This window comes from Arvicanthis niloticus, chromosome 15 (assembly GCF_011762505.2).
Source record: "Arvicanthis niloticus isolate mArvNil1 chromosome 15, mArvNil1.pat.X, whole genome shotgun sequence".
Classification (NCBI taxonomy): Eukaryota; Metazoa; Chordata; class Mammalia; order Rodentia; family Muridae; genus Arvicanthis; species Arvicanthis niloticus.
In genome coordinates this window covers 54,953,803-54,976,888 of record NC_047672.1, presented here as the reverse complement: position 1 = coordinate 54,976,888, position 23,086 = coordinate 54,953,803, and the positions used below count along the sequence as shown (strand labels likewise).

At 41.3% G+C, this 23,086-nt stretch overlaps 1 protein-coding gene across 12 annotated transcripts in view; it reads left to right on the top strand.

The window, feature by feature from the left end:
* Ppp1r9a (protein phosphatase 1 regulatory subunit 9A) overlaps nucleotides 1–21,206 on the top strand; it is a 263,457-nt gene extending 242,251 nt beyond the window's left edge. For 6 of the 12 annotated variants that reach the window (XM_034519045.2, XM_076913717.1, XM_076913712.1 and 3 more), the window contains 5 exons: nucleotides 9,433–9,631; nucleotides 11,605–11,724; nucleotides 12,500–12,523; nucleotides 13,660–13,842; nucleotides 15,115–21,206. In XM_034519045.2, the coding sequence (XP_034374936.1) occupies nucleotides 9,433–9,631; nucleotides 11,605–11,724; nucleotides 12,500–12,523; nucleotides 13,660–13,842; nucleotides 15,115–15,315 (727 nt within the window). In that variant the 3' untranslated portion in view covers nucleotides 15,316–21,206. The remainder of the gene's footprint in view (nucleotides 1–9,432; nucleotides 9,632–11,604; nucleotides 11,725–12,499; nucleotides 12,524–13,659; nucleotides 13,843–15,114) is intronic. The other 6 variants (XM_034519048.2, XM_076913718.1, XM_034519046.2 and 3 more) reach the window with 3 other exon arrangements.
* Nucleotides 21,207–23,086: the final 1,880 nt, after the last annotated feature.

Sequence of the window (23,086 nt, the reverse complement as noted above, 5' to 3'; positions counted from 1 at the left end):
GCCTCTCCAACATGCTGTGCCAACGCCAGGTACCAACGCATCTAATAATCACTGCATTTCTTTACAGAATTGGGGGATGATAGTAACTTTTACTATTTCTCTCTGTGTCATAGACTAGGGAAGAAACAAAACCTTAAGAGACTAATAATCACTTGGGGATCACTTGCCCACTTGCTAGGTTGTCCACCACTGCTTCCTCATATGTCCTTGTCCTTGGTCAGAAAAGGGGCTGGAAGAGGAGAGTGAATTCAAGATTTAGTTAGTTTTGCTAGTCTAGTTTTCATTTATTTTCTGTGGTGGTAGAATGCCCTCCACATTTTGAGAGAATCTCAAGAAAATTAAGTACATGTGAGACTAAGCAACTCGGAAGCAATTTAACTCTGAGGTTTTAAAGATTTAAAAGTTTTCACAATATTTTTAAAAATATCTGTTTTATACCTTAAAACTAAGTACTATTGACCATACTCCAAAAACTAGCAAAGACACTTCCAAGAGAGCAGAAGCTGAGCAAAGCCACAGTGGAGACAAGTCCTGCCTGTGAGAGGAGCTGCCCCTCCTTTGATAATTCAGCAGCGGAGCAGCATTGTCCTCTCAACTTCAAGCCTCAACCCAGGAGAAACCTAAACATAGAAGCTTGCAAAAGAGAGCGTTTGCGTGAGTTTCAAGTGGAAATCTAACATGCATTGATAGTATTGGTGGATGCTATCTGTACTACAGGAAGAGTCATAGTGAGTTTGAGGTGGTGCCACCAATACCCTGGTTACCCATAGTTATGGCTATTTTTGACCCATACCCACATAGCTAGCTCAGCTGTCTCTCCACCTTTGTCTTTGTAAAAATTTAATTCTTGATTCCTACTGGTTCATTGGACACAAGTAATTATACATGTACTAACACCAGAAAATAGTTTTCAATTATAATTGTATTTTTATAATTATTAATAACTATAGTAGAATTTTGGTGCGATAAAAACAAGATTATATAATTGAAATAGAAAAACAGAAGAGAAAACTTTCCTGCTTCAGAAAACCAATTTCGAACTGTCAGAGTAATTAGGTATCACTAATCAAATCAGCTCCTGTTCTCCTATATGGGCTGATAATAGACCCAGAACCTCATAAGACATAGTCCCAGAAGAGCAGAACTAGCACCCTATAGGAGCTAGTCCTATAGGTGCCCACAAGTAGGGGTCACACACATCATCAGCTGCAGGGAGTAGCCTGGGTCAACCACAGAGAAGAGTGGGGGATGGACTCTACCTCATGAAGCTTTCTCAGAAAGAGCAGCAGAAGGGCCCCAGGGTGAGCTAGTAATCTTACCTCTTAGGCTTTCTGTCAAGTTCCCATTAGGCTGTTAGAATTTGTAGATGTCAGTTCTAACCTGTGGCTGTTAAACTTGAGAGGACAAGACTTTTACTAAATTTAGTCTTGGTTGTCACTTTTCCTTCCCCACTGAGTTTACTCTGCTGTGTTTCTTGTGAGGACATAATAACTCAGATACACGAGCAGCAGGAGACACATGGAGAAAATAGATGAGGATAATGATCATAATAAATAATCTCAGGGAAGAAATGTGATTTAGTGTGCAGAGTAAACAGCCTTATTTGCACAAGCACCATAGGAAACAACAAGCAGAAGAAGCATCAGATTACTGGAGACAGTTAACCCTCAGAGGTACACACCTGACCATAGGACCAGCCTTAGCCCATCCTGAATTGTAGAAAGGTGGACACTGGGGAGTAAAGCACCTACTTGGAACACTGTTGAGAAGTACCAGTTTAGATTCAATGGACAACCGTGTGTGTTTGTGTGTGTGTGTGTGTGTGTGTGTGTGTGTGTGTCTGTCTGTCTGTCTGTCTGTCTCTCTGTCTCTCTGTCTCTGTGTGTCTTTCCGTGTATATGTTTCTGTGTCTATGTATGTGCATGGGTCTGTGTCTGTGACTCTGTGTGTCTATATGTGTGTTGTGTCTGTCTCTGTGTCTCTGTGTGTATCTGTGTGTGTGTTTGTATCCCTCTGTGCATGTGCATCTGTCTCTCTCCTTCCCTCCCTCTGTGTGTGTGTGTGTGCATGCGTGCGTGCGTGCGTGCGTGCGTGTGTGTGTGTGTGTGTGTGTGTGTGTGTGTGTAAAGTGTAGAAGATGTTATGCTGGTTAAGTGACAGAGGAGGGAGATGGCTCTTTCTTTGGAAGTGAACTTGAATTTACCTTAAGGAATGAACAGTGAGAAGACTGAGATGCAATCCAAGGTAGGAGTCCTGACTTTGCCTTAAATAAATCTTCTTCGTTTCCTGTAAGTAAATGCATGGCATCTAACTCAGTATCAGTCTCTCTGTGCTCCATTTAATATGGCTGCCACCGGTCTCTGTGGTTACTGAACTGCTCTACAGCAGGATGTGCCAAGTTGAAAATGCACACCTCCTTCAAAGACTTAATATGAAAAGGGAATGTTAAACATTTTAGTTTTTATAATATTAATTGTATATTAAAATCCTTTTAATTATAGATTTGAAGTTTTAGATAAACTTTTAAAATTAGTTTTACCTGTATCTTTTCATGTGGTTACTAGAAAATGTTATTTATACATATGACCCATACTATGTGTCTAATATATGATGGTAATCTTTATGATTCTATAAAAAGTGAATCTTCTGTAGATTCAAAACCATTATCATATTGGCCTATAATTAATATGTATATGTTCATTATTTATGTATAAGCTACTCTTAGTTTCAAAATACTTTGTTTACACTCAGAAATGTGTTTTGAAACATAATTTATTTTAGAAGTAAACTACATGGGGGAAAATACAGTCAAGCAAAAGGTGTTTGGTACGTAATTGCATCACCTTTCATAGTAAGTATCATCTTAGCCCCTTAATGAAAACAAAGGGCAAAAGTCCAAGTTTAGAATCTAAGTCCAAAACTCAGTTTTGCCTTACCCTATCTATGCATCGGTTTTCTCATCTGAAAAACGGAGCCACACACATATTTCTCATATACTGGTCTACATACTTTTGGGAAGTATGAGAGGGGTCACATTTAACAAATACAAATATCTACCTTCATCATTTCCAATATTTAGAGAAAGGTTTCTTGGAGGGAATTAAAGTATTCTTTGTGTATTATGTTGGCAGGCTTATCCATTCCAAGGATGACATTCATGATAGCTCGGAAACCAAGTAGCTTAATAGATTTCGATGGTGGCAACCCTTCAAAGATAATATTTATCTCAAAGCTGTGGATAATATGGCATGCCAGTAAGTTTGAGATTGGATCCTATGACAGGTGCCCGGGAGGACTGCTTTGCCCTGCTGCTGAGTAAGGCTTGCCTGCTTTTCATTTTCTCTGACTCCAATAAGACTGTCACTGAGATTCCCCTCCCCGCCATGTTTATTCTTAAGTCATTTTTATCAACAAAACAGAGACCCTAAAGAGGGAATTCTGAACCTCCCAGGGGTTCTTTCTTTCTGAGCCCAGCCCAAGTACCAATGAGGCATTTTCCTATATAAACTGAAGTGTCCACCTCAACCTCTGTTCTGCTAATGAGTGTGCGTCTAGTCAGCTCAGATGGCTGTCAAGCTGGTCTCTGCCTTATAAACATGGGGGGATCTCAGTGACAGTCTTATTGGAGTCAGAGAAAATGAAAAGCAGGCAAGCTAGAGATATCAGCAGTGACTGGCAGAAGAGATGAAATGAGGAAAGAGGGAGAAGGTGCCATGTGAAACAGAGGAAGAGAGAAAGGACCCACAGCCTCTCTTCATTGTAAGGGTGCACCACTTTCAAAGGGTATGCGACCTCCACACAGAAGCTGCTCCTCATCCTTCCAGAGCCACCAAACAGGAAATACTTAACTGTCACACCACATGGCTCAACTGTGTCATCAGATAAGACCTGTTTTGTGTGGACTAGACCTCAGAAAGGGTCTGAGAGAGCAAGGAATGAAGTCAGTTTCCCTTTAGCCTCCTTAGCTGAGAGCCAGAAAGGAATTTGTAATTGTTTTTTGTCACCTCACCTTTAAAGTCTCCCGTTTAGCTTTGTGGTCAGTTTAAAGCCCCTGCCATTGGCTCATTTTTAACTTTGCCATGATTCGAAGCAGTCTGTGCGTCCCTATCACTTACACACTTGGCTTCTGCTGGTTTGTTTTTAATCTAGCAATGATAATCCAGTGCTTGAAAGTGAATTAGAAGCAGCTTGGAGATTTCCCATTATTGTGATTGAAATCTGCCTCCTTCTTAATTCTTTAATTTCCTACCTAACAGGTCATTACTGAAAACTGATCATGCCATTTGTCTCAGAGGAAGCGGCCATTGCTGTCATGTGTCCAAGCTGGGCTTGGGAAAGAATGACTGCCCAGAATGATCTCACACCCCCCCCCCGGTCTGCCCACCCTGCCCTCATAAGAGCAGTCACCTTTATGCAGCCTCTGAGTAACAGCCTGGCTCTGGTAGAACCAACTGACATACCTTCCAAGGGCTCTCTGTTGGCCGGATATGTCAGCTTAATAATCTGAACACCCCTCAAAAAATCCATTCCTAACAAGGAAACAAGTGTCTGGGGGGATATAACTCAGTCCTTAGAGTGCTTTCTGAGTGTCACCCCAGGTCCTAAAGTGAGTCCAGTGGCCCAAGGCTGTAATCCCAGCTCCTGGGAGATGGAGGCAGGAGGCTCATAAATTCCAAATCATTCTTTTGACTACACAGCAAGTTCGAGGCCAGCTAGGGGTACTTGATATTCTGCTTCAAAACAAAGAAAACTTTCCTTTAAAAGTCCTCTGTTAAATTTGTAACTAAGGAGAACTCTAGGCACCTCATGACCCTCATCAGTTTGGTTGACCTTATATATAAAAAACACAAGTCTAAAGTGAGTGGGCGGGAGAGACGGCTCAATCAGAAAGTACTTGCCAAACATTCATGAGAACCTATGTTTAGGTCCCGACACCCATGTAAAAGCCAGGCTTGGCAGTTCACATCTCCAACTCCAACACTGGAGGAGCAGACACAGGGACTCCCTAGCAACCCAGCCTCTCCACAACAGTGAGCTCCACATTCAGTGAGGGACCCTGCTTTACAAAAGAGAAGGTGAGATTCAAAGAGAAAGATATCTGATACTGTCAACCCTTGGCCTCCACACATACATGCACACACATATGAACATGTACATGGAAGGAAGGGAGGGAGAGAGAAAGGGAGAAAGGAAGGAAAAAGAAAAAGAAGATTTAGATCATTAAAATGAGTTTAAATTTTCAAGGGTGTATCTCAGATGTAGAGTGTGTGATTAGCATGCCCAAGACCCTGGGTTTAATCCCAAGTACTAAAGTTAATGAAAATAAAGGTTAAAAAGAATCAGAAGTCACATTTTGGTCAGATTTACAATAGCACACCGTTATTAAATATCTAATCAGTGGATTTATTATCCTAAAATTAACATCTGTTTTGAGAGCATGAATCTGTATGATTCTTTTTCAATTTTCAACTGAAACCCTGCACAGGAAAGGAGATAGCTTGATTATCTCCTGAGAGTCGAGTGTGAGTCAAGATGGGCTCTTGGCTATTGACCAGAAATTCCAACCAGAGCTCTGCATCTGCGAGCAGGTATCCAGGATAATTGAGTCTGAGAGTCAGAGGGGCATGCGTCTCTAATGTTACCCACCAGGATCTCTAAATTCACTGTGGATGGAGCTGGCCTCACAGCCTCAGTCTCTTTGGTGGATATTAGATCCTTTCAAAATTTCTTCCTCTGACTTAGATAAGTGAGAGTCTGCACATACTTCTCTGGTCGTAGCTATTGTTCTTCAGTTAGCTTCCTTCACAATCTGCATAATTCTGCAGTCCTTTATACTCTTTCTGCCTGGAAATTTATGAACTATAAATGATATTTTGATAATATCCGACTAGACTCTGAATACTTCATATACCTTATTTGCAGAATGAAAACAACAAAATATCACTGTAAGGTATTTAACAGAAAAATAAAATAAAATTTAGGGTGCCAGCCTCAAGATAAATGGATTTCAGAGAATAAGTAAGTTAATTGCACTATAGAGTTATTAGGGGTAAGCCATTTGACTACCAGGAAGTGTTAATCTGATGACATCTTTGACTTATGAAAATTAAATTTGATGGCAGTTGTTTCCTCTAGTTCCTAGCAGTAAAGCACATGAGGACATACTATGGCAGGGACTGGTGATACTTCAATTTTTTTTTTTTTTTAATGTTGAACTTTCATGTTTCAGCCAATGGTGAGTAGAGTACAGAACATCTGGCTCCTTGAGCTCTCTGAAGGTTATATGTAGATCCACTAAAAATTCATTCTACTAATCTTGATGTAGAAAAGAGAAGGAAGAAGAGAAAGAGGAAAGGAAGGAAAGGAAAGAGGGTAGAAAAAGTGAGGGGAGGAGTGAAAAGCAAGGGAAGGGAGGAGATTGTATTATTGCAAACAATTGCTGCAAAGTTACATGATAAAGAGGAATAAAGAACCCCAGCTTCTGATCTCTGTCTGCTGCTTCAATTTATCCAGGAAGAAATTGGTGTTTGTTTAAGAACACATGTCTCGTAGGGTGTTGAGTCTATAATTTTAAAGTAATAAAGTATTGGGTATCTTAATGAATATTCTATTACTCTAGGTCCAAGCAAATGGAAGCAAGTTCTTTTCTCTGAGAATAAAGGTTGCACACAGAGGTTAGTTACACAGTCATAGATTTTTAAAGTTATAGGTAATAAATAATGGAGCTAGAAGACAGGCACGTCAGGGCACAGCCAGAGTCTTCTGGTTTGTAGCTGTGGGACAGTGGTTATCGCCCAGATGTGGGCTTCCTGCCAACTCTCCCCATCTTCCCAGGAGCTTTGTATATGAGCTGCAGAAAGACAGTCTCTTGTCAGAGGCTAGGCTTCCATAACCTCGCTCACCAACAGTTGAAAAAAAATCAAAAGAGTACAGCTAAGTAAAACTCTCATAAAATGCTCTCAGCCAGGAAAATATTCAAAACTGATGATGCCTATGGACAAGTGCATCCTGCATTGAGGATAGGACTCAACTGTGGCTTGCCCTAGGGTTTGGACTCCCTGCTGTCTCTTTCAATGAAGCTGGTAACCAGCAGCATTCACAATCCTTGCCCTTCATTCCCCTAAGGTTATGGTGGTGGGTCTAGAACCGCTGCTACCTACACAGCTGGTTTGAATGTAGGATGAGGATGAGGCTACCCTTAGTTACACAGCTTCCTCATAAACTCTGAGGCAGTGACTATCGAGCTATGTGCTATATTTCCCTTGACTCAGCGTTGTTTTGTTTTTCTAAACAGACTATTATGGGCATTCTTCCTGGAATGTGGGGGTTAAGATAGAGATAAGCCATAGAAGTTAGCACTGGATAAATGGTGAGAGCCCCAAAGAGATGTATCTCTCCAGATGGCACAGGTCACATTTTAATGGGGTGTGGGAAGAGGCAGCAGGATGAAGCTCCTACAGGCAATCCCTGGGATAAAACTGGAGTCTCTAATCTTATCTCTCTCCTACAAGTATTTATTAGTATTTGTTCACATTCCAACTGGTGTTGTTTACCTTAAGGACTTAAGAGTTCTCCCCCTCTCCCAGGGGGAGCAAAGAAGAAAGCTGTTTCTCTACTTTATTGCCATCAGATTCCTGTTTCCAGAATTTTTCACCTCAGGATAGACTGCGGGTGGGATAACACTGAGGTCTCAAACTGGCAAAACCCATGGGAGGAAACTGAAGTGTGTGGAGTCAGGGAAGCAACTTTCTGCACAGGATCATAAATGCTCTGTGCTATTGTGACTTTGTGTTATATTTACATTTGGCATAATCATGATAGCTCATGTTAAAATATAGATTCCAGGTCAACTCCCCTTCTGTCCTCCTAGTTCTGAGCAGCCAATAGTTGTGAGTTTAACTGCTGTAGCAGAAGTCTCTAACCAGCTTTATTTGGTTCAAGGTCAAAGAATAAAATGTGGCCCCTCCAGAGCCCAAGGCCTCAACAAGTGTGTATTCTGGGCTCAGTTATTGTACCCTCCTGTCCTGTGCTAATAAGTAGGTTAAGAGTACAATATTTTTTTGTTTAGTTTAAACTTGAAGATGAAGTTGAAGGTTGACCTGTCTCTCACTGACTTCTATTATCCCTGACGATGACCCACTTCTCCCTCAACACACTAAAATGATCTCATCTTCTAGATTCCTTTATATGACCATCAATTTTATTCATCCATTCCTCTGTGTCAGTTTTACTAAGACTTCATAAGTGTCTCTATTCTCGTTAGCTGTTCTTGTATCCTTTTGCACTGTACATCTGTGCCTTACTGTGCAGGGTCTTGCATGAGGATCGCTACATTTGGTTCTTGTAGTACTGTTTAGAAACAAGCCACAAGGCTTGTTTGATGCTGTTTATGTCAGTTTGAACTATACTTCCAAGTATACTGGAAGTGTAAGGAGACTGGAATTCAGTATACACAAGGGATAGAAACTATGTATATGGTATCAAGGCATTTTTAACTGAAGGGATTCCTGTTGTCATAATATTAACAGCTACCAAGTAAATTGCCTTCTGTCAAGGATCATGTAGACACACTGTGGCTGGCCTCTTCCAAAAGCACTCAAACATTTTCTTCTTTAGCTTCTGGAAAAGTATTTTCACTTGATCAATAGATAAATACAATTGTGAAAGTACCTACATTAAGTTTTAAAAAGAAAAACAGTGTCTCTCAGCTGCCTTTGAATCTTTAAGTATTTTAGACATGAACATTTACACTTCAATAGCTTTCGAGGCTCTTTAACAAATGTCAACCTATTTAATTCGTCACAGTCTTATATAAGATACATCAACACATTCATTTGTAAAGATTGAAACAAAGGGACAGAGAAGACCTGAGACCACACCCTCAGGAGGTGATAGAACCTCAGCTTCCAAGTGGCCCATGATGGTTTCAGACCCTATACTCCTTCTGTGAATAGACACTAAGATTATGAGAAACCAGTAAGCTGCATTTTCTGCTTAACATTACACATGCTCTGAAATTTCCAAATCACTTGAATCTTTCAGCCATAGATTCTGGCATGAATCCAGGGATAGGTGTAAAGAATGCTGGCTGTGAGCTAGTGTGACTTACTATGGTGGCTGTCCAAAGAGGGATCTCCAAAAGGGTATACCACCTTTATTTTAATTCATCCATATATACTTATAAAGGCATATTTAATACAGTTTTGCCATTGAAATATCAGTTCAAATCCATGTGTTGTCATAGATTCCATTTAAGTGCAGAAAAAAAATGGTAAATATTAAGGTTAATGCTATTGCCCAAAACTACATTTTTACCACTGTGGTAGAACAGTTTCTCAGAGAGTTTTACCTACATCGAGAGTTTTGCTAGAACTAGGTTCAGTGTCTTTTGCCATTTATTTGTCTAACATGCCCATTCTTTTCATACCACAGAATCTTCAGAAGCAAGTTGGAAAACTGGAAAGCCAAGCCAACCCCTGCAGCTCAGGCCTCCACCCGTTCTCCTTGTATGCCTTTTTTGTGGTTTAATGAAAGCCGGAAAGGATCCTATTCCTTCAGGAACCTGCCTTCAGCACCAAGTCCCCCTCAGCCTTCTCCTGAGACTCCAATTTCAGATAAAACAGGGTCCAAGGTAGACAACAGTGGACTATAAAAGCTGGCAAGAACGCCCCCAATCCTGTCTCCTCCTCAGTTTTTGGAAAGCCTTCTCAACTTGTGTGTGTGCCCTGGATCTCAGGAGCCAATGTGCTAACATTGTCCTAGGCGTGCATGGTGTTTCCTTTATGGGGAAAGAAAGCCTCTCCTAACCGGCCCCCCTTTAATACTGTTCCATTCTACCGTGTGCTTTTTCTCTTCAATTTGCCTGTCATTTTACTTACTGCTATTTAATCTGTTTGACAGTTAAGCCATGCTGGGAAAGAGGCATTTGGATGGTGAAACAGTGTTCGAAGATATTTACTAAGTATTCTTCTTTAAATTGCATTATGAAACAGTTTCACTGTGCTTTTCAAGATTTACTGGAAAAGAGATAAATTTGCGACTGACTGTGTTCAATAAATATATTTAAGTGAAGCAAACAGAAAAGCAAAGACCAGAGACATATAGCTCCTTGCTTACTTTTTATATCAAATGTCCATGCAGAGCACCTGTTCTAATTAATTCTCTTTAACGTTAGCAGAATTACACTAGATGTGTATGCATGGGCGTGATGCGTTTCAAAGTGTGCAATGGTATTTCCAGCATGACACTGCAAGCCTTGCCTAACATTGTACTGACACACATGGTGGCTAACTTTCGTGGAATCTGGTCTCCTCTTTTTACTGACACACATGGTAGCTAACTGTGGAATTTGGTTTCCTCTTTCCTGTGTTCATTCTTCTTTCCCAAACAGAAACCAGAGGTTAACCTTACTTAAACTGAATTCTTCCCTTGAGCAGCTCGAAGGGTTTTGACCTAGGTTCTAGAGGATTGCATCTCCAGTGATAATACTAAAAGGTGATGGTTTGTGTGTTGTGCCTTGATGCTGAGTGTTCTACCAGCCACGCTCCTTTTTGGAAGATTTATCAAATCTTGGAGTTGGTTTGGTACTAAATTCCTCAGTCTCTGGCATGGTGTTTATTTTCAACAGTCAACTAAGCCCAACACAAAAGAATCCAATGGAACTAACAGTTTGCTTCCTGGAGAAGTGCTGTATGAAGCAAGGTGGTATTGGGTAGTTGCATGGAGTTCCTGGAAATCCAGCCACTCTACAAGGAGCAAAAGAAGTTTTGGTGATGATTGACCTTTGGGCCCTTTAGTGCTGTTCTGAGACTTAAGGTTTACTTCAGTGATCCTAACATTATCTCACACTAAAGAGAGGTCTATTATAAAATACTTTCACAAGTTGGGCTCTGTGGCCATTGTCAAGTTGTTTTAACACCTGCTAAGCATGTTAAAAGTAATTCCAAGAAAATTAATTTTTTTCCCCACATCCCATCTCACTAACTCCAAGAAGTTATGCAGCCTTGTGGGTTTCTTCCATACTGCAGTCTCTTTGGCTCTGTGCTGCTGCCTTGAGAGAATTAGATACCAACATGTAACTAGTGTTGTGTTGTCAGACCATGCCCTCCTCCAGAACTCATCACTCTGAAGGGTACATCCAGGAGGGGACCTGTCACTTCTCACAGTATTTATCACAGCCAGCCGCATGCCATCTCTCCCAGGGGCACTCCAGCTACCTTCCTGATATGAGTTGCCATCTGTTCCTGATAACGCAGCCTCTCCACACCATCTTGTATTCCTATTTACACCGTTTCTCATCACAATTAGGGTCAAAGCAGATGGGCTTATTAATATCACTACACTGAGCACTGGCAGAGGGTAATGAATTCTGTACCCTTGGAGAGAAACTCAAGAATCGTTTCTGTATACCCATTATCCCTGCATCAGATGGAAAATGTACCCAGGATTTCCACCACTCCCCAACTGAAGGTTGTCCCTAAAGCACACTTGAGTTGAGTCTCTTCTAAAGACAATTGATGAACATGAAGCAATTGAGGCCTTGGGAGCACACCTGCCTCAAGTTCACTCTGTGTTCATTTAACACGGTTTTATTCATTTTTACAGAATTTCACCTTCAATGATGACTTCAGTCCAAGTAGTACCAGTTCAGCAGACCTAAGCGGCTTAGGAGCAGAACCCAAAACACCAGGGCTCTCCCAGTCCTTGGCACTGTCCTCGGATGAGGTACTGTAGTGGCACCATGGCAGAACTTAGTTCTTAGTCACTGGTGTCCTCTATATCCCACTGTGGGAAGATGTTGGAGGGAAGATGTAGCATAGAAGTCATCAGCATTGAGGTTTTATGTTTTATACAAAAATCCCCATGATTCCAGTCCCCTCACCTCCAGCATTAAAGAATAGTTTCTGAGCCCATTGAAGCTTCTTGGAGATCCCATTATACATGTAAACACAAGCGTTAGAGGCTGGGCACTGGAAAACAAGATTAGACAAACAGTTTAGATCACTTGGAAGCTGTAAATTATCTATTCTGTCTCTCCTTACCCAGAGTCACCCCTGCCCCCCAAGGCTGAAGGTCTCCTAACTATAATATGCCCCCTGTTGAATCATTACCATCAATAGGCATGGTTCTGAAAAAGGAAATAGAGCAGGAACCATTTATTTGGACGCTAGAGTAAAGATTAGCATAGCTAAGAATTACCAGGAAGTATGGATGCAGGAGATAAGCAGAAAACTGTTGGGATTGACTTAGTTCTAAAAGTAGGTGGGACTCAGGGGCAAAAAATAATGTAATTAGAATTTTTTTTTTTACTTACAAAATAATTGTTCTTATTTCTTTTTAATATGAGTTATATGCAATAAGCCTCTTTTCCTTTAAATGTTTCTGGTCGTGTTTTCCTTGCTGGGCTTGATTCTGATGTTGTAAAATGTGTACTGTGGGTGTTGTGTGTCCTATTTCTGTAACATTCTTCTTCTCGGTTCTTTTGTTGCTACTCACCCAGAGCCTGGATATGATAGATGACGAGGTGAGCTATCTGTGGGTTATGTGTGGTTTCTTGTCTCATTTGAACCTGTCTCGTTTTTTTTTTTTTTTTCCTCCTTACAAATGGCTAATACATCGTTTCAAACACTAAAGAACACATTTCTCTGGAATGGCATGGTGGGGAAATACCCTGCAATTGTTTACATTTGACTTAAAAGATGTAACTGGATCAACAGGCTCTAAACCCCACCTCCAGAGGCTCTAAGCCCTGCCTTCAGAGTACCTAAGCCCCACCTCCAGAGGCTCTAAGCCCCACCTCCAGAGCCCCTAAGCCCCACCTCTAGAGTCCCTCACTCACCTCCCATAGCCATTACCTGACATGGTCCATTCTTTTTCCTATCCTTTGCCTTTCCTCAGTTCACATTCTTTGTTCTTTACATGGCTCACCAAATAATCTTTCCTCTGAGACCTGCCATTGTCTCACCTTCTCTCAGCTCAGTGGCTCTGGGAGCTGTTGTGCCTCTTTATGCAAATAAAGAGAATGGTCTGCCATGAACAGAGCCTGGAATTTGCAATGAGCATGTTAAGCTCTTGCTTATATTGTGTTGTCTAAGAGAGATCATGTGAGCTTTCTGGTCTTCAATTCCTTCATGTCTTAAAGAAATTGTGGGTGTCAGTTCCCTACCTTCCACACAGGTTTGTTTCCTGCTCAAAGAAAACAGTAGCTGGGAAATTTCCCTGAGGAGTGTTGAGGGCTTTGAGACTCCTATAGAAAAAAGGAGACCTTGATATCTTTAATGTAGTTTTATATAACTTTACCGTTTTCTAAAAGGATAAATTTAAGCGATGAATTACATGTGGAGAACTATGAAATAATTATTTTCCACATCCGATAATATCTCCAGGGTTATTTTTTATAAAATTAATGTTGGTGTGTGCTTTTTCGATTTTTAAGTTCCTACATTTTTAATGGTACTTTGTTTATGGGATATTTTTTAATTTTCCATCCACCAGAATTAGATAGGTCATAGACATGTTTCTTCTAACACAAGTAGAACTATTATCATTCACTGATTTACAAGCAAATACAGCTCTTATAACTTGAGAAATTCCTTTGCTGGCATAGTATGAGCCTAGTGTTTGAGTCACTTAACAACGCTGCATACATTCCTGTCTCAGATCCTTGATGACGGGCAGTCTCCCAAACACACTCCGAGTCAGAACCGGGCCGCTCATGAATGGAGTGTGCAGCAGGTTTCACACTGGTTAATGAGCCTAAATCTGGACCAGTATGTGTCTGAATTCAGTGCCCAGAACATCAGTGGGGAGCAGCTCCTGCAGCTGGATGGAAATAAACTAAAGGTAAAGGATTCTTCGTCTGTGTTAGTTACTAGGTATGTGTATTATGCAGCACCTGACATGGTTTCATCAGCTGAGAGTGTCCTGCATATCCATGTGGTAGTTTTCGTCAGTACTTATCAAAAAAGATATTGAATTATTTTCAGTAAAAAGAAAAAAAAAAAGCTTCAAGAAGCCCACAGGTATTGACTCGAGATAGGCTGCTAAGAGAGTTGGGGGCCTTTTCTTTTTCTTCAACAGGCAATACATGACGCCTATATCAAAACCACTCACTGCCCATTGCACTGTTAAGTTTTAATAATGGCCAGTATGAATCTTCGTTTCTCCTCCATGCCCCACCCCCTCCTGCCCACTACTTGAGAAGTGAAACAATGTCCCCAACTTTCTTCCCCAGTACATGCAAACCATCCTCCCTGTCACCTCCCCTGCACCTTCATTTCCACACATCTGGCCCATCTCTCTTAGAGACTGAGGTGGTGCCCAACTCTACTGAGAAAGGGCAAGAGGGGGGTACAGCCAGCTCTACACACCCCTCCCACTGCTAGGCTGATGGGTACATGATTATCTCTTGACAGTCTTTGAAAAGGTTAGAGATCAATCAATAGCTGTGAATATGAAGGGCCCATTGACAACTGTCCCTGTTAGGGAGATGGATGCATCCTGCTGTTGATGCTGAGGCTGAAGGTCATGGGACATTTAAAGTACACAGCAGTCTTCCCATTCTGAATTGCACGCTCATCCAGACACCTAGTCATTGTAATCGGGCTTCCTTTATAGGTCTGCCTTGGGGGAGACAATGGCGGAGAGATGCTTGGGCATCCTGGCCCCAAAGACATGGTTGGTTCTCATTGTAAATAATTACACTGGCAGAAGGGAGGCCATTTTCGTTCTCCCCAACCCTCTTCGAGCCTTCTGTAGCAGCAGGTGATCTCCGTTACCCTTTGAAGATATCGATGAGTTTAGCAATACTTTAGCTGAAGGTTGGAGAAGCAGGATCATGCCCTTTCTGTTTATTCCCTCCTTAGTCACCAGTTTGGAAAGCATTTTCTTATTAATGACTTCTGGAGTGTATTTTGCAAAGAACTTGAGAGAACAAAGCACAGACCCTCAGTACATACAGGATTTAGCACATGGTCTGCCTTTCCTCAGCCTTGACCCACTCCTTCTACGATTAATTAAGGTCATGAGATTAAACATAGTGTGATGTTTTCCTCATCATAAACAAAGAGGTCAGCAGTTTTTCAGATTCCTTTTGTACATGTGTTTCCTCTGTAGGCTCTTGGAATGACATCATCCCAGGATCGGGCTCTGGTTAAAAAAAAACTGAAGGAAATGAAGATGTCTCTGGAGAAGGCTCGAAAGGCCCAGGAGAAAATGGAAAAACAAAGAGAAAAGCTGAGGAGGAAGGAACAAGAGCAAATGCAGAGGAAGTCTAAAAAGTCGGAGAAGATGACGTCCACAACCGAGCAACCGTGAGCAGTTAAGGCCTCACCTCCTCCAGTAGGTGGGGAAGCTTGAGAGAAGTCCCGCCCCTTCCTGCCCCCACTCTCCTGCAGAGGATGAGGAAGAAACTGATGGAGATAACGCCACTGTAGGTGGTTAGAGAACTGGGTGTTGAATGCACTCTTGATTTTAACCTAAAATAACCCCTCGCCACCACCTTTGGTTTATTGACAAACCACAAGTATCATTTTTATCTTCTACTTACCAACATCCCATGTTGTGTTAAGTGTGTTGTGCCACTTGGAGGACCAGCCTGGCCCAGCCAATGAGAGCAGGACTCCTTCTGGTGCTGTGAGTGGAGTACCCAGAATTCTCAGTGAGAGCCCCTGAAACTGAGGTAGTAGCTTGTGACTGTTGGTGTGGAGATGATACCTGGGGGAGCGCCCCTCAATTCTGACTGTAAGGCAAGCCAGTTCCATTGTGGGGCTGTCGGTGCCCAGCACATGATTTCCAGCTGAGGGGAAGAGCAAGCAAGCGTGCTATCACGCTTGCTGGGAATCAGAACAAGGGGGAAATAGTAGCTATTTATTAACTCTAGAAGTAAAAAGCCTTAACCACACAGATGTGGGTGTACTTCGGGGCTTGGAGGATAGCATTTTCCTCCAGGTATTGTTGAACAAAGAAAAAAGAAATGTCAGAGTGTAGTGCAACCATGGATGTTGGGATCTGCTGCTTTGTTTGCCAGTGCTGCAAGCCCAGTGTTTGAGCAGCACTGACAAACATGGCACAGCTCCTTCCCCCAAAACACATTGAACAGGAAATTGATTTTTAAGGAAACCAACCAACATCTTCAGGTTTCCTCTCCTGGGACATTCTGGCTGGCCTCAGCCTGCCTGTGACACAACTGTGAACTTGTCACATATCTTCTACTCAGAATTTCCCAAGTGGGCTCAGTTAGTGTTTTAACAAATGTGCTTTTAAGGACTTAAACCTACAGACACTGGTTAGAGATTAAGATTTGAGTAACAGTCAACCAGAGAACTTTTGTTTTTCTTTTTTTTTTTTTTTATGCACACATAATTCTTTCCTGTGAAGGACACCCATCATTTGCATTTTAGAGACATTTGAATGACTTTCTAAGCCATTCTCTTCAGTATTCTAGAAAGTTCCCAATTTGTTTAAAACAGTACGTAGGACAGATTTTTCACACTGTAAGAGCTGATATTACTTAAGTCCAGTATTAAGGATTTCAGTATTTCACCAACCTGAGTTGAACGCAGGAGACTGGGGGAGGAGGAGAACAGAAACCGTTCTGGAGACATTTCACACACTGAGGGTTTTTATTTGTTTGCTTGCCTTTAGTTTTGCTTTTCTTTTTGCTAATGTATCTGTCATTCCTGCATTAACTCTAAAACCCTGACATCATCTACTTTATGATGGACAGATTTCAAAGTAGAGCTTGATGAATCCTTGGACTTCAGGGTATTCACTTCCTTTACCCCACCAAGCCTAACATATGCCCACAGGCCTGTGCATATCTCCTCTGGCTGCGCAGGTATGCAGGGCCTGCATCAGGCTCCAGAGTTATGACAGGAATCTGCTAGGGTAGAGGTCAGCTGCCTGTGTGGCCTCTCTTTGTATTTTAACATTGTGACTTTTCACTTTTATTGTTATTACTATTTTTGTAACATGAATTCTGAGATTATTTGAGCTAGAAACTTAATCCTGTTCTTTCTCCCAGAGCCTGCTTCCCTTGCTGGCCCAGAGCACTTCTGTTAAGTTTTGGTCCGTCTGATACAGATCCACTTCAGTCTGAAGCATGATATGGGAGTCGCATTGTACTCTGCACAAACTAGACCTGCTTCACAGTTTTCTCATGGAGTAGGGTGCTGGGTACTTGTTTATATCTTCAGATGCCTCGTGCTTTGCAATTTACTAAGATTTTGAGAAAGCAAGAGACATGTTACTAAACTACACATTTAGTAAATCTTTCCTAATGCCAGAAGACTAAGCAAATATCTGGCAATACTAATACTTGCTATTGTAAATTTTAGCCATTTTTCTTTTCTTTGAGGGATAAAAAACTGGATTGCACTGGAAACTTCTCTGTGTTCATTTTCCAGAGTGAAAACAGAAGGGTGATCATTTTAAGTTGTGTTTACACTTTGATGATAGTTGAAAATGAATGTATATATTGGAAATGTCTGTAAGTCTGCCTCTGCCTGTAATTTATGACCTCTTATATTGCGTTTCTTAAATACAGTGTTCTTACTGTAACTTTATTAACACTCCCTGCTCGGATCAATGTTCATCTGACAGTTACAAATCAAATTAATACTCCTTACATCATTTAGTTTATAGTTCAGTCATTTTGATTTTTAAGTTAAATTATTGTAATCTTAGACCAAAATGAATTCTTTTGACGTTGCTACTTAAAACTAGTAAAATCATAAAAGGCTCTTGATTGCACTGTTTGGCAAAGGATAAAAGACGCACTGGTTGATCCAGTGTAGAAACAAAGTGAAGGACCTCAGACATTGTGAGCATTTTGATTTCTTGTTAGCTCCTTTCTTGACTTTGGTGCATGATAATAATTAAGTTTCCAACATCTTGCCTAATCCTTTCTTTAATGCTGTAGTTTTCAGGGTTTATACAATTTAACAGAGAATTGTTGCTTCGTGAACTTTAAGAATTTTGGATGGTTGTTAAGCTATCAACAAATGAATAGAAGGGGTTGTCTGCATATTGTGAACCATAAACTCTAGTGAAGACTAGTGGGTCCCCACCAGAAACCAAAGGTGTTTGGAGCACAGGTTATGTTCAGGAGTGGGGGTACATGGTGAGGCCCTGCCATAGTTGGAGAACATTGTAGGAGTGGAGTCTGGGTCAGGAGTGGGGGTACATGGTGGGGCCCTGCCATGGTTGGAGAACATTGTAGGAGTGGAGTCTGGGTCAGGAGTGGAGTCTGGGTCAGGGCTCCACTAAAGAACTTTTCACTGGTGTCTGTGATTAAGATCACTTCCTTTAAAGCAAATCATCCTTATAGAATCATTTCTTTCTCCTTCCCAGCATCAGGAGGGTCCTGTTAGAGCAGAAACCATGCTCTATCTACTTTAGTACTCTGACAAAGCCTGTCATTACTATCATGACATTAAAGCGGTCTGCCATCCTTTCGCTGGGGTTAAAATGGACTTGCCCCTCTCACCTCATGTAGACTTTTAAAATACCATAGTAGTTTATATCACACTATGAAAGGAGCTAATGCCAAACTCAGCTTGCAAGAGGCACAACATGGGACTACCTACCTTGTGTTCCTTTATTTTAAGAAAGTTAGTGGCAGAGGGACAGGGACGAGTGCTCTTGCTACGATACTGTTCATGCCAGAACTGTTTACCCTGAGATCTTAAATATCTTAGGCCTAAGCTGCAAGAATGTCCATAGGTCAGATTTAGCACCACCCTCTCTGGGCTGTGCTGACAATGAAGAATTCTCTCTTAGGATCTTTGTTCAGTAGGATTAACTTGTACCTGAAAATTATATAAGAAGAAACTGATTTCATTTATACAACTATTCTAAGTCATTTACAAACATTAGAAGTTAGAAAAAATTTGAGGAGGACCATCAACATTTAACAAGGGTATTTAATGTGATTCTGGAGGATGGAGGGCAAGTGATTCTAAAAGAATTGGATGTGCATTGCCCTTTCATACATTGGGATAGTTAAGAATTACCAAATTCCATTTGAGTAACTAAAGCCTCTTCCCACAGAGCTGGTGATAAGGAACATCTCACTTTTGGGAACAGGCATTAGGAGGGTTCCTGTCACTTGTTTCAATGCTAAGTAAATCTCTAGTGCTACCTGGGTGAAAAGTAGTTAGGAAAGGATGGGCCTAATTTGCACATTTTCTTCATTTCTTTGGGTCGGGGCTCCACGTGTATCTAGTTCTAAAGCAGAGCTTGTGGAGGTGAGGTCAAATGGAAAGCATCTATGCTTTCTTCCCAATCTGTTCTCATGGTGAAAGCACAAAGGGAGGGGGTCGTCTCAAGGCAACATTACAGGAAGTCTGTTTCACTGTTCAATCCTGAAAGTCAGACTGAGTGTACCGGCTCGTTTTGTTTGCTTTTGTCTTGAATAGTTAAAGTCCCATGAAATTTAATCCTGATCCAAAACACGGGGTCAGGGGGTGGGGGAGCGATATCACCAAAGAAAACACATATTTATATCTTGAAAAGTACATTGAAGAAGCTAGAGTGTCCAGTTAGGCAGAACGGAGAAAAGCCTGCACAGTAAACTGCCCCTGAGAGCAACAAGGGCTCCTCACACAAATGCACAGTGTCTCCTGGAATGTTGGTTACTTAAAACTCTCATCTGTAAGCACCTGGAGCCGAGACTTGGTCCTCAGAGTAGGAGGCAGAAGGCGGCCCATGCTTCCCTACCCCTGCCCCTACCCACCCCAGACCATTCGGGATCCATCGATGTGCAAGGCAATGTGCAAACAGTAAGAGAAGAAGCCACAAATTCTCAGTTATGTGCATGCCACTTGTGTAGGTGTCAGAGCTGTGTGTGTGAATATATCCCCCACCTGACACACACATATATACCTTAAGCACGTGGCACAAAAAATATACTCTCCATGGACTACAGTGATGTTAGTTAGGACCCTGGGCTGTAATCATGGCATCTTTGCTACTTTTTGTGTTGCATATACATTGAATGGCTCATAGATTTTAAGAGATTTTTTTTTTTAAATCTAAGTATCCTACTAAATGCACTTATGCTTCTAAATGTTTATATATTTTGGTAAGATTGATTTACTAGATCTTTGGTATTGTATTTTAGTAAGGTAAATTTTCCTCAGATGTTTGATTAATGCTTTGATGTCAAGATTGCACACCTTTTAGTTAGAACTCAGAAGACAGTATGCAGCTTTGGGTATTTTATACTGCAGGACGCCCGCAGTTTTCTTGACTAAATTGCACTGTGTTTCCTCGTGTATCAGCTCTCACCTCTAAACTGAGATAGATCCTCAGTAGCCGTGATGCTTCTGTCGCTGACTACTGGCTCTCTCGTGTGACCACTACGTACTTCCTAAGCCATCCGCTTGCAATGGCATTTTGGTTGCCACCAAAAATAACACGATGGGTTATGAGTCTACGTTGTTGGAAGCTGTACGCATCATTTCCTCCGGCCGCTTTGTGCACACACACAAGTTTCTTGTTAAAGATTTAAGCATTCAGCCATGAAATAACAATTGGCCAGAAATACCCTAAATTGCAGTTACAAAAATTAAAACAAAAACAAAACAGGAAGTGATGTTCCGGCTAGATAACAACGTCGGGCTCAATCCGAACAAAGAGCTCTCAGCGCGCATGCTCGGACTCTCCTCAGTATTAGCTCATGTCATAATTACTGCTTTTGTATTTTTTAATGATGTTTTGATGAAACCACTTGTACATGTGCTATAGATCACTGACAAGACTGGGCAGCTGAAAGCGACAAGGAAAATAAAGTTCTGTTCTACCATAAGACCTGATTTAGGTTCCTCTTTCCTTATGCACTGCTAAAGGGAAAGTGGTTTGAAAAGTATTAAAGTCTGGTAAGTATGCACGACAGAGGACCCGGACTTTTTAATTTGTACATTTTGCTGTCTGGTCATTTGCATGGAGAGACAGTAGTGCCACATCCGATTTGTTCACTGGCGCTTGATTAGCGTGTGCTGTTTCCAATGGCATTCTTGACTTTTCAGTTTTCAGAGGCATTCAAAGCAAACTACCCTCTGCCGTCAGTGGCTCATTGTTTTTTGACCATCTAAAAATACCTGTGATTAAACTTAACTTGTTAGTGTAAATAAATCTCTTGCCAATGAGTATTATTGTTGTTAGCTGATGAATGCAATAAAAAGGAAATACTGAGGTCTCTTGGAGTACATGTTTTGTTTTTTTTTTCTCTCTCTCTCTCTTTTTTCTTTCCTCTTCTATTTCCACCTTCAACTAAAACAAGCCCTGACTGGGTAAACCTGCACCAACTGTCAAAACATCTCTCTCCATCAAAAGCAAAGTGCACATTTTTCATGGAAATGAAACTAAAAATAAGTTCTAACTCTGGCAAAGTGTAAATTGGCAGTGAGAATTACCCTTGAAAGCACAATTACGGAACAGGGCATGAAGCTGAAGAGCAGGGCCTCCGGCTGGAGTCCCCTGGTCCCCGCTTCCCCTGTCCCTCTGTCACAGCCTTACCATCAAGTTCCCATTACCCATCAGCCAGAGGAAGATGAATGATAAATCCATTAAGCCCTCAGTTTCACACAACAAGAAGCAAGCCAAGAAGGAATCAGGTCCAGCCTAGAACACTGGGTCATTTTTAAGCCCGTTTTCATTCTCAGATCACCAAGACTGAGAAAGTAAGAATAAAACAAATGAAGACTATTCACTGAACCTTCTCAGCCTCACAGAGTAATGTGAGCCTGTTTCCCTCCGTTTTGGAAACTGCATTAAAAATCCCTTACCAAAATCTTCCCTTCTTTGGAAAATTTTGAATACATGTTATGGGAAAACAGATGGCTTCATTTTTGGCTTTTATTTTCTCTCTTTGGAAGAATTAGGTTGATTCATCACTGCAGGTGTGATGGAGGATAGCTAGGCAAGAGATTATTTCCTTTTTAAAGAAATATATGGAGCTTGCTTTCCTAAGTACCATGCTCACAGTCATAGCCAGTGTTTCAGACAGTCAAGCCTCCAGGATGTGAGGAACGAAGGGCACCGAGTAAATGAACACTCACAGACACCTGGTCCCATGTACTAAGTCAACTAAAATCACTTTAATTTCATTGTAAGGAAAGTGGTTCTTTTATGAAAATAATTTTTATTTATTATTAATTTGGTTTTCTTGAGATGAGAGCTTACTTCATAGATTAACTTGGCTTGGGGTTTGTGGTCCTGCTGTCTCAGCTTCCTAAGTCTAGTATTGCATCATGATGAATGGTTCCAAAAACTGCTTTTGTTTTATATTTTTAGTCTACGGTCTTAAATGACTGACAACTTTCAGTTTCTCATCAAACCATTCCCTGCACCTTCAACTCCCTCTACCCAAAGCTCACCACCACCAGATAAATGCCATGGCAAATATCTTAGAAATGCTTCATCTCTAACCTGGCTACCTCTATGACCCTAAGAGATAACCCTGCACTGGGTTTCTATCTTCAAGACAGGCAGATGTTAGTACTTAAAAATCTCTTGTTTCATAACCACTGTAAGAAAAGAGATTTTCTTCTTAGTCAGGTCTCTTAGAAAATAGCCAAGGGTTATTGATCTTTCTATTTTTTTTAAAACTTAGTTTATCATCCTCTCCTTACTGGTCTTCACAGCAAGCTAGAGTAGTGCAAATAAAGCTAAACAAAACAAAACAACAAAAACAAAACCCATCTCTGGCATCAGCTGAGCAATGTGGGCTTGGGGGGGGGGTGCACTCAGCACTTCATCGATTGGTTATAGAACACTCCTGAACCTAGCCTCTACAAAAGAAGCAAATTCCTCCTTTCTTTGGAGCAATATAAATAGAACTTATAATGTGTCAAGATAACAGAAATCATGTTCGGGCATGATAAGCTTCCCAAAGATCGTAAGATTCTCCTTACGATCAAGACCATGGGGAAGTTGAAAAGGGTCAGTGTGAAAACAATGCACAAAAACAATTTTCCTCCAGGAGAGAGCGGAAGCTTGGTTCTACTTCCTGAGGAAGTCGCAGAGAGAAGGGGGAAAACAGACGTCAGGCCATGCTGGTCCATCCATTGGCTTCATAAGGTGC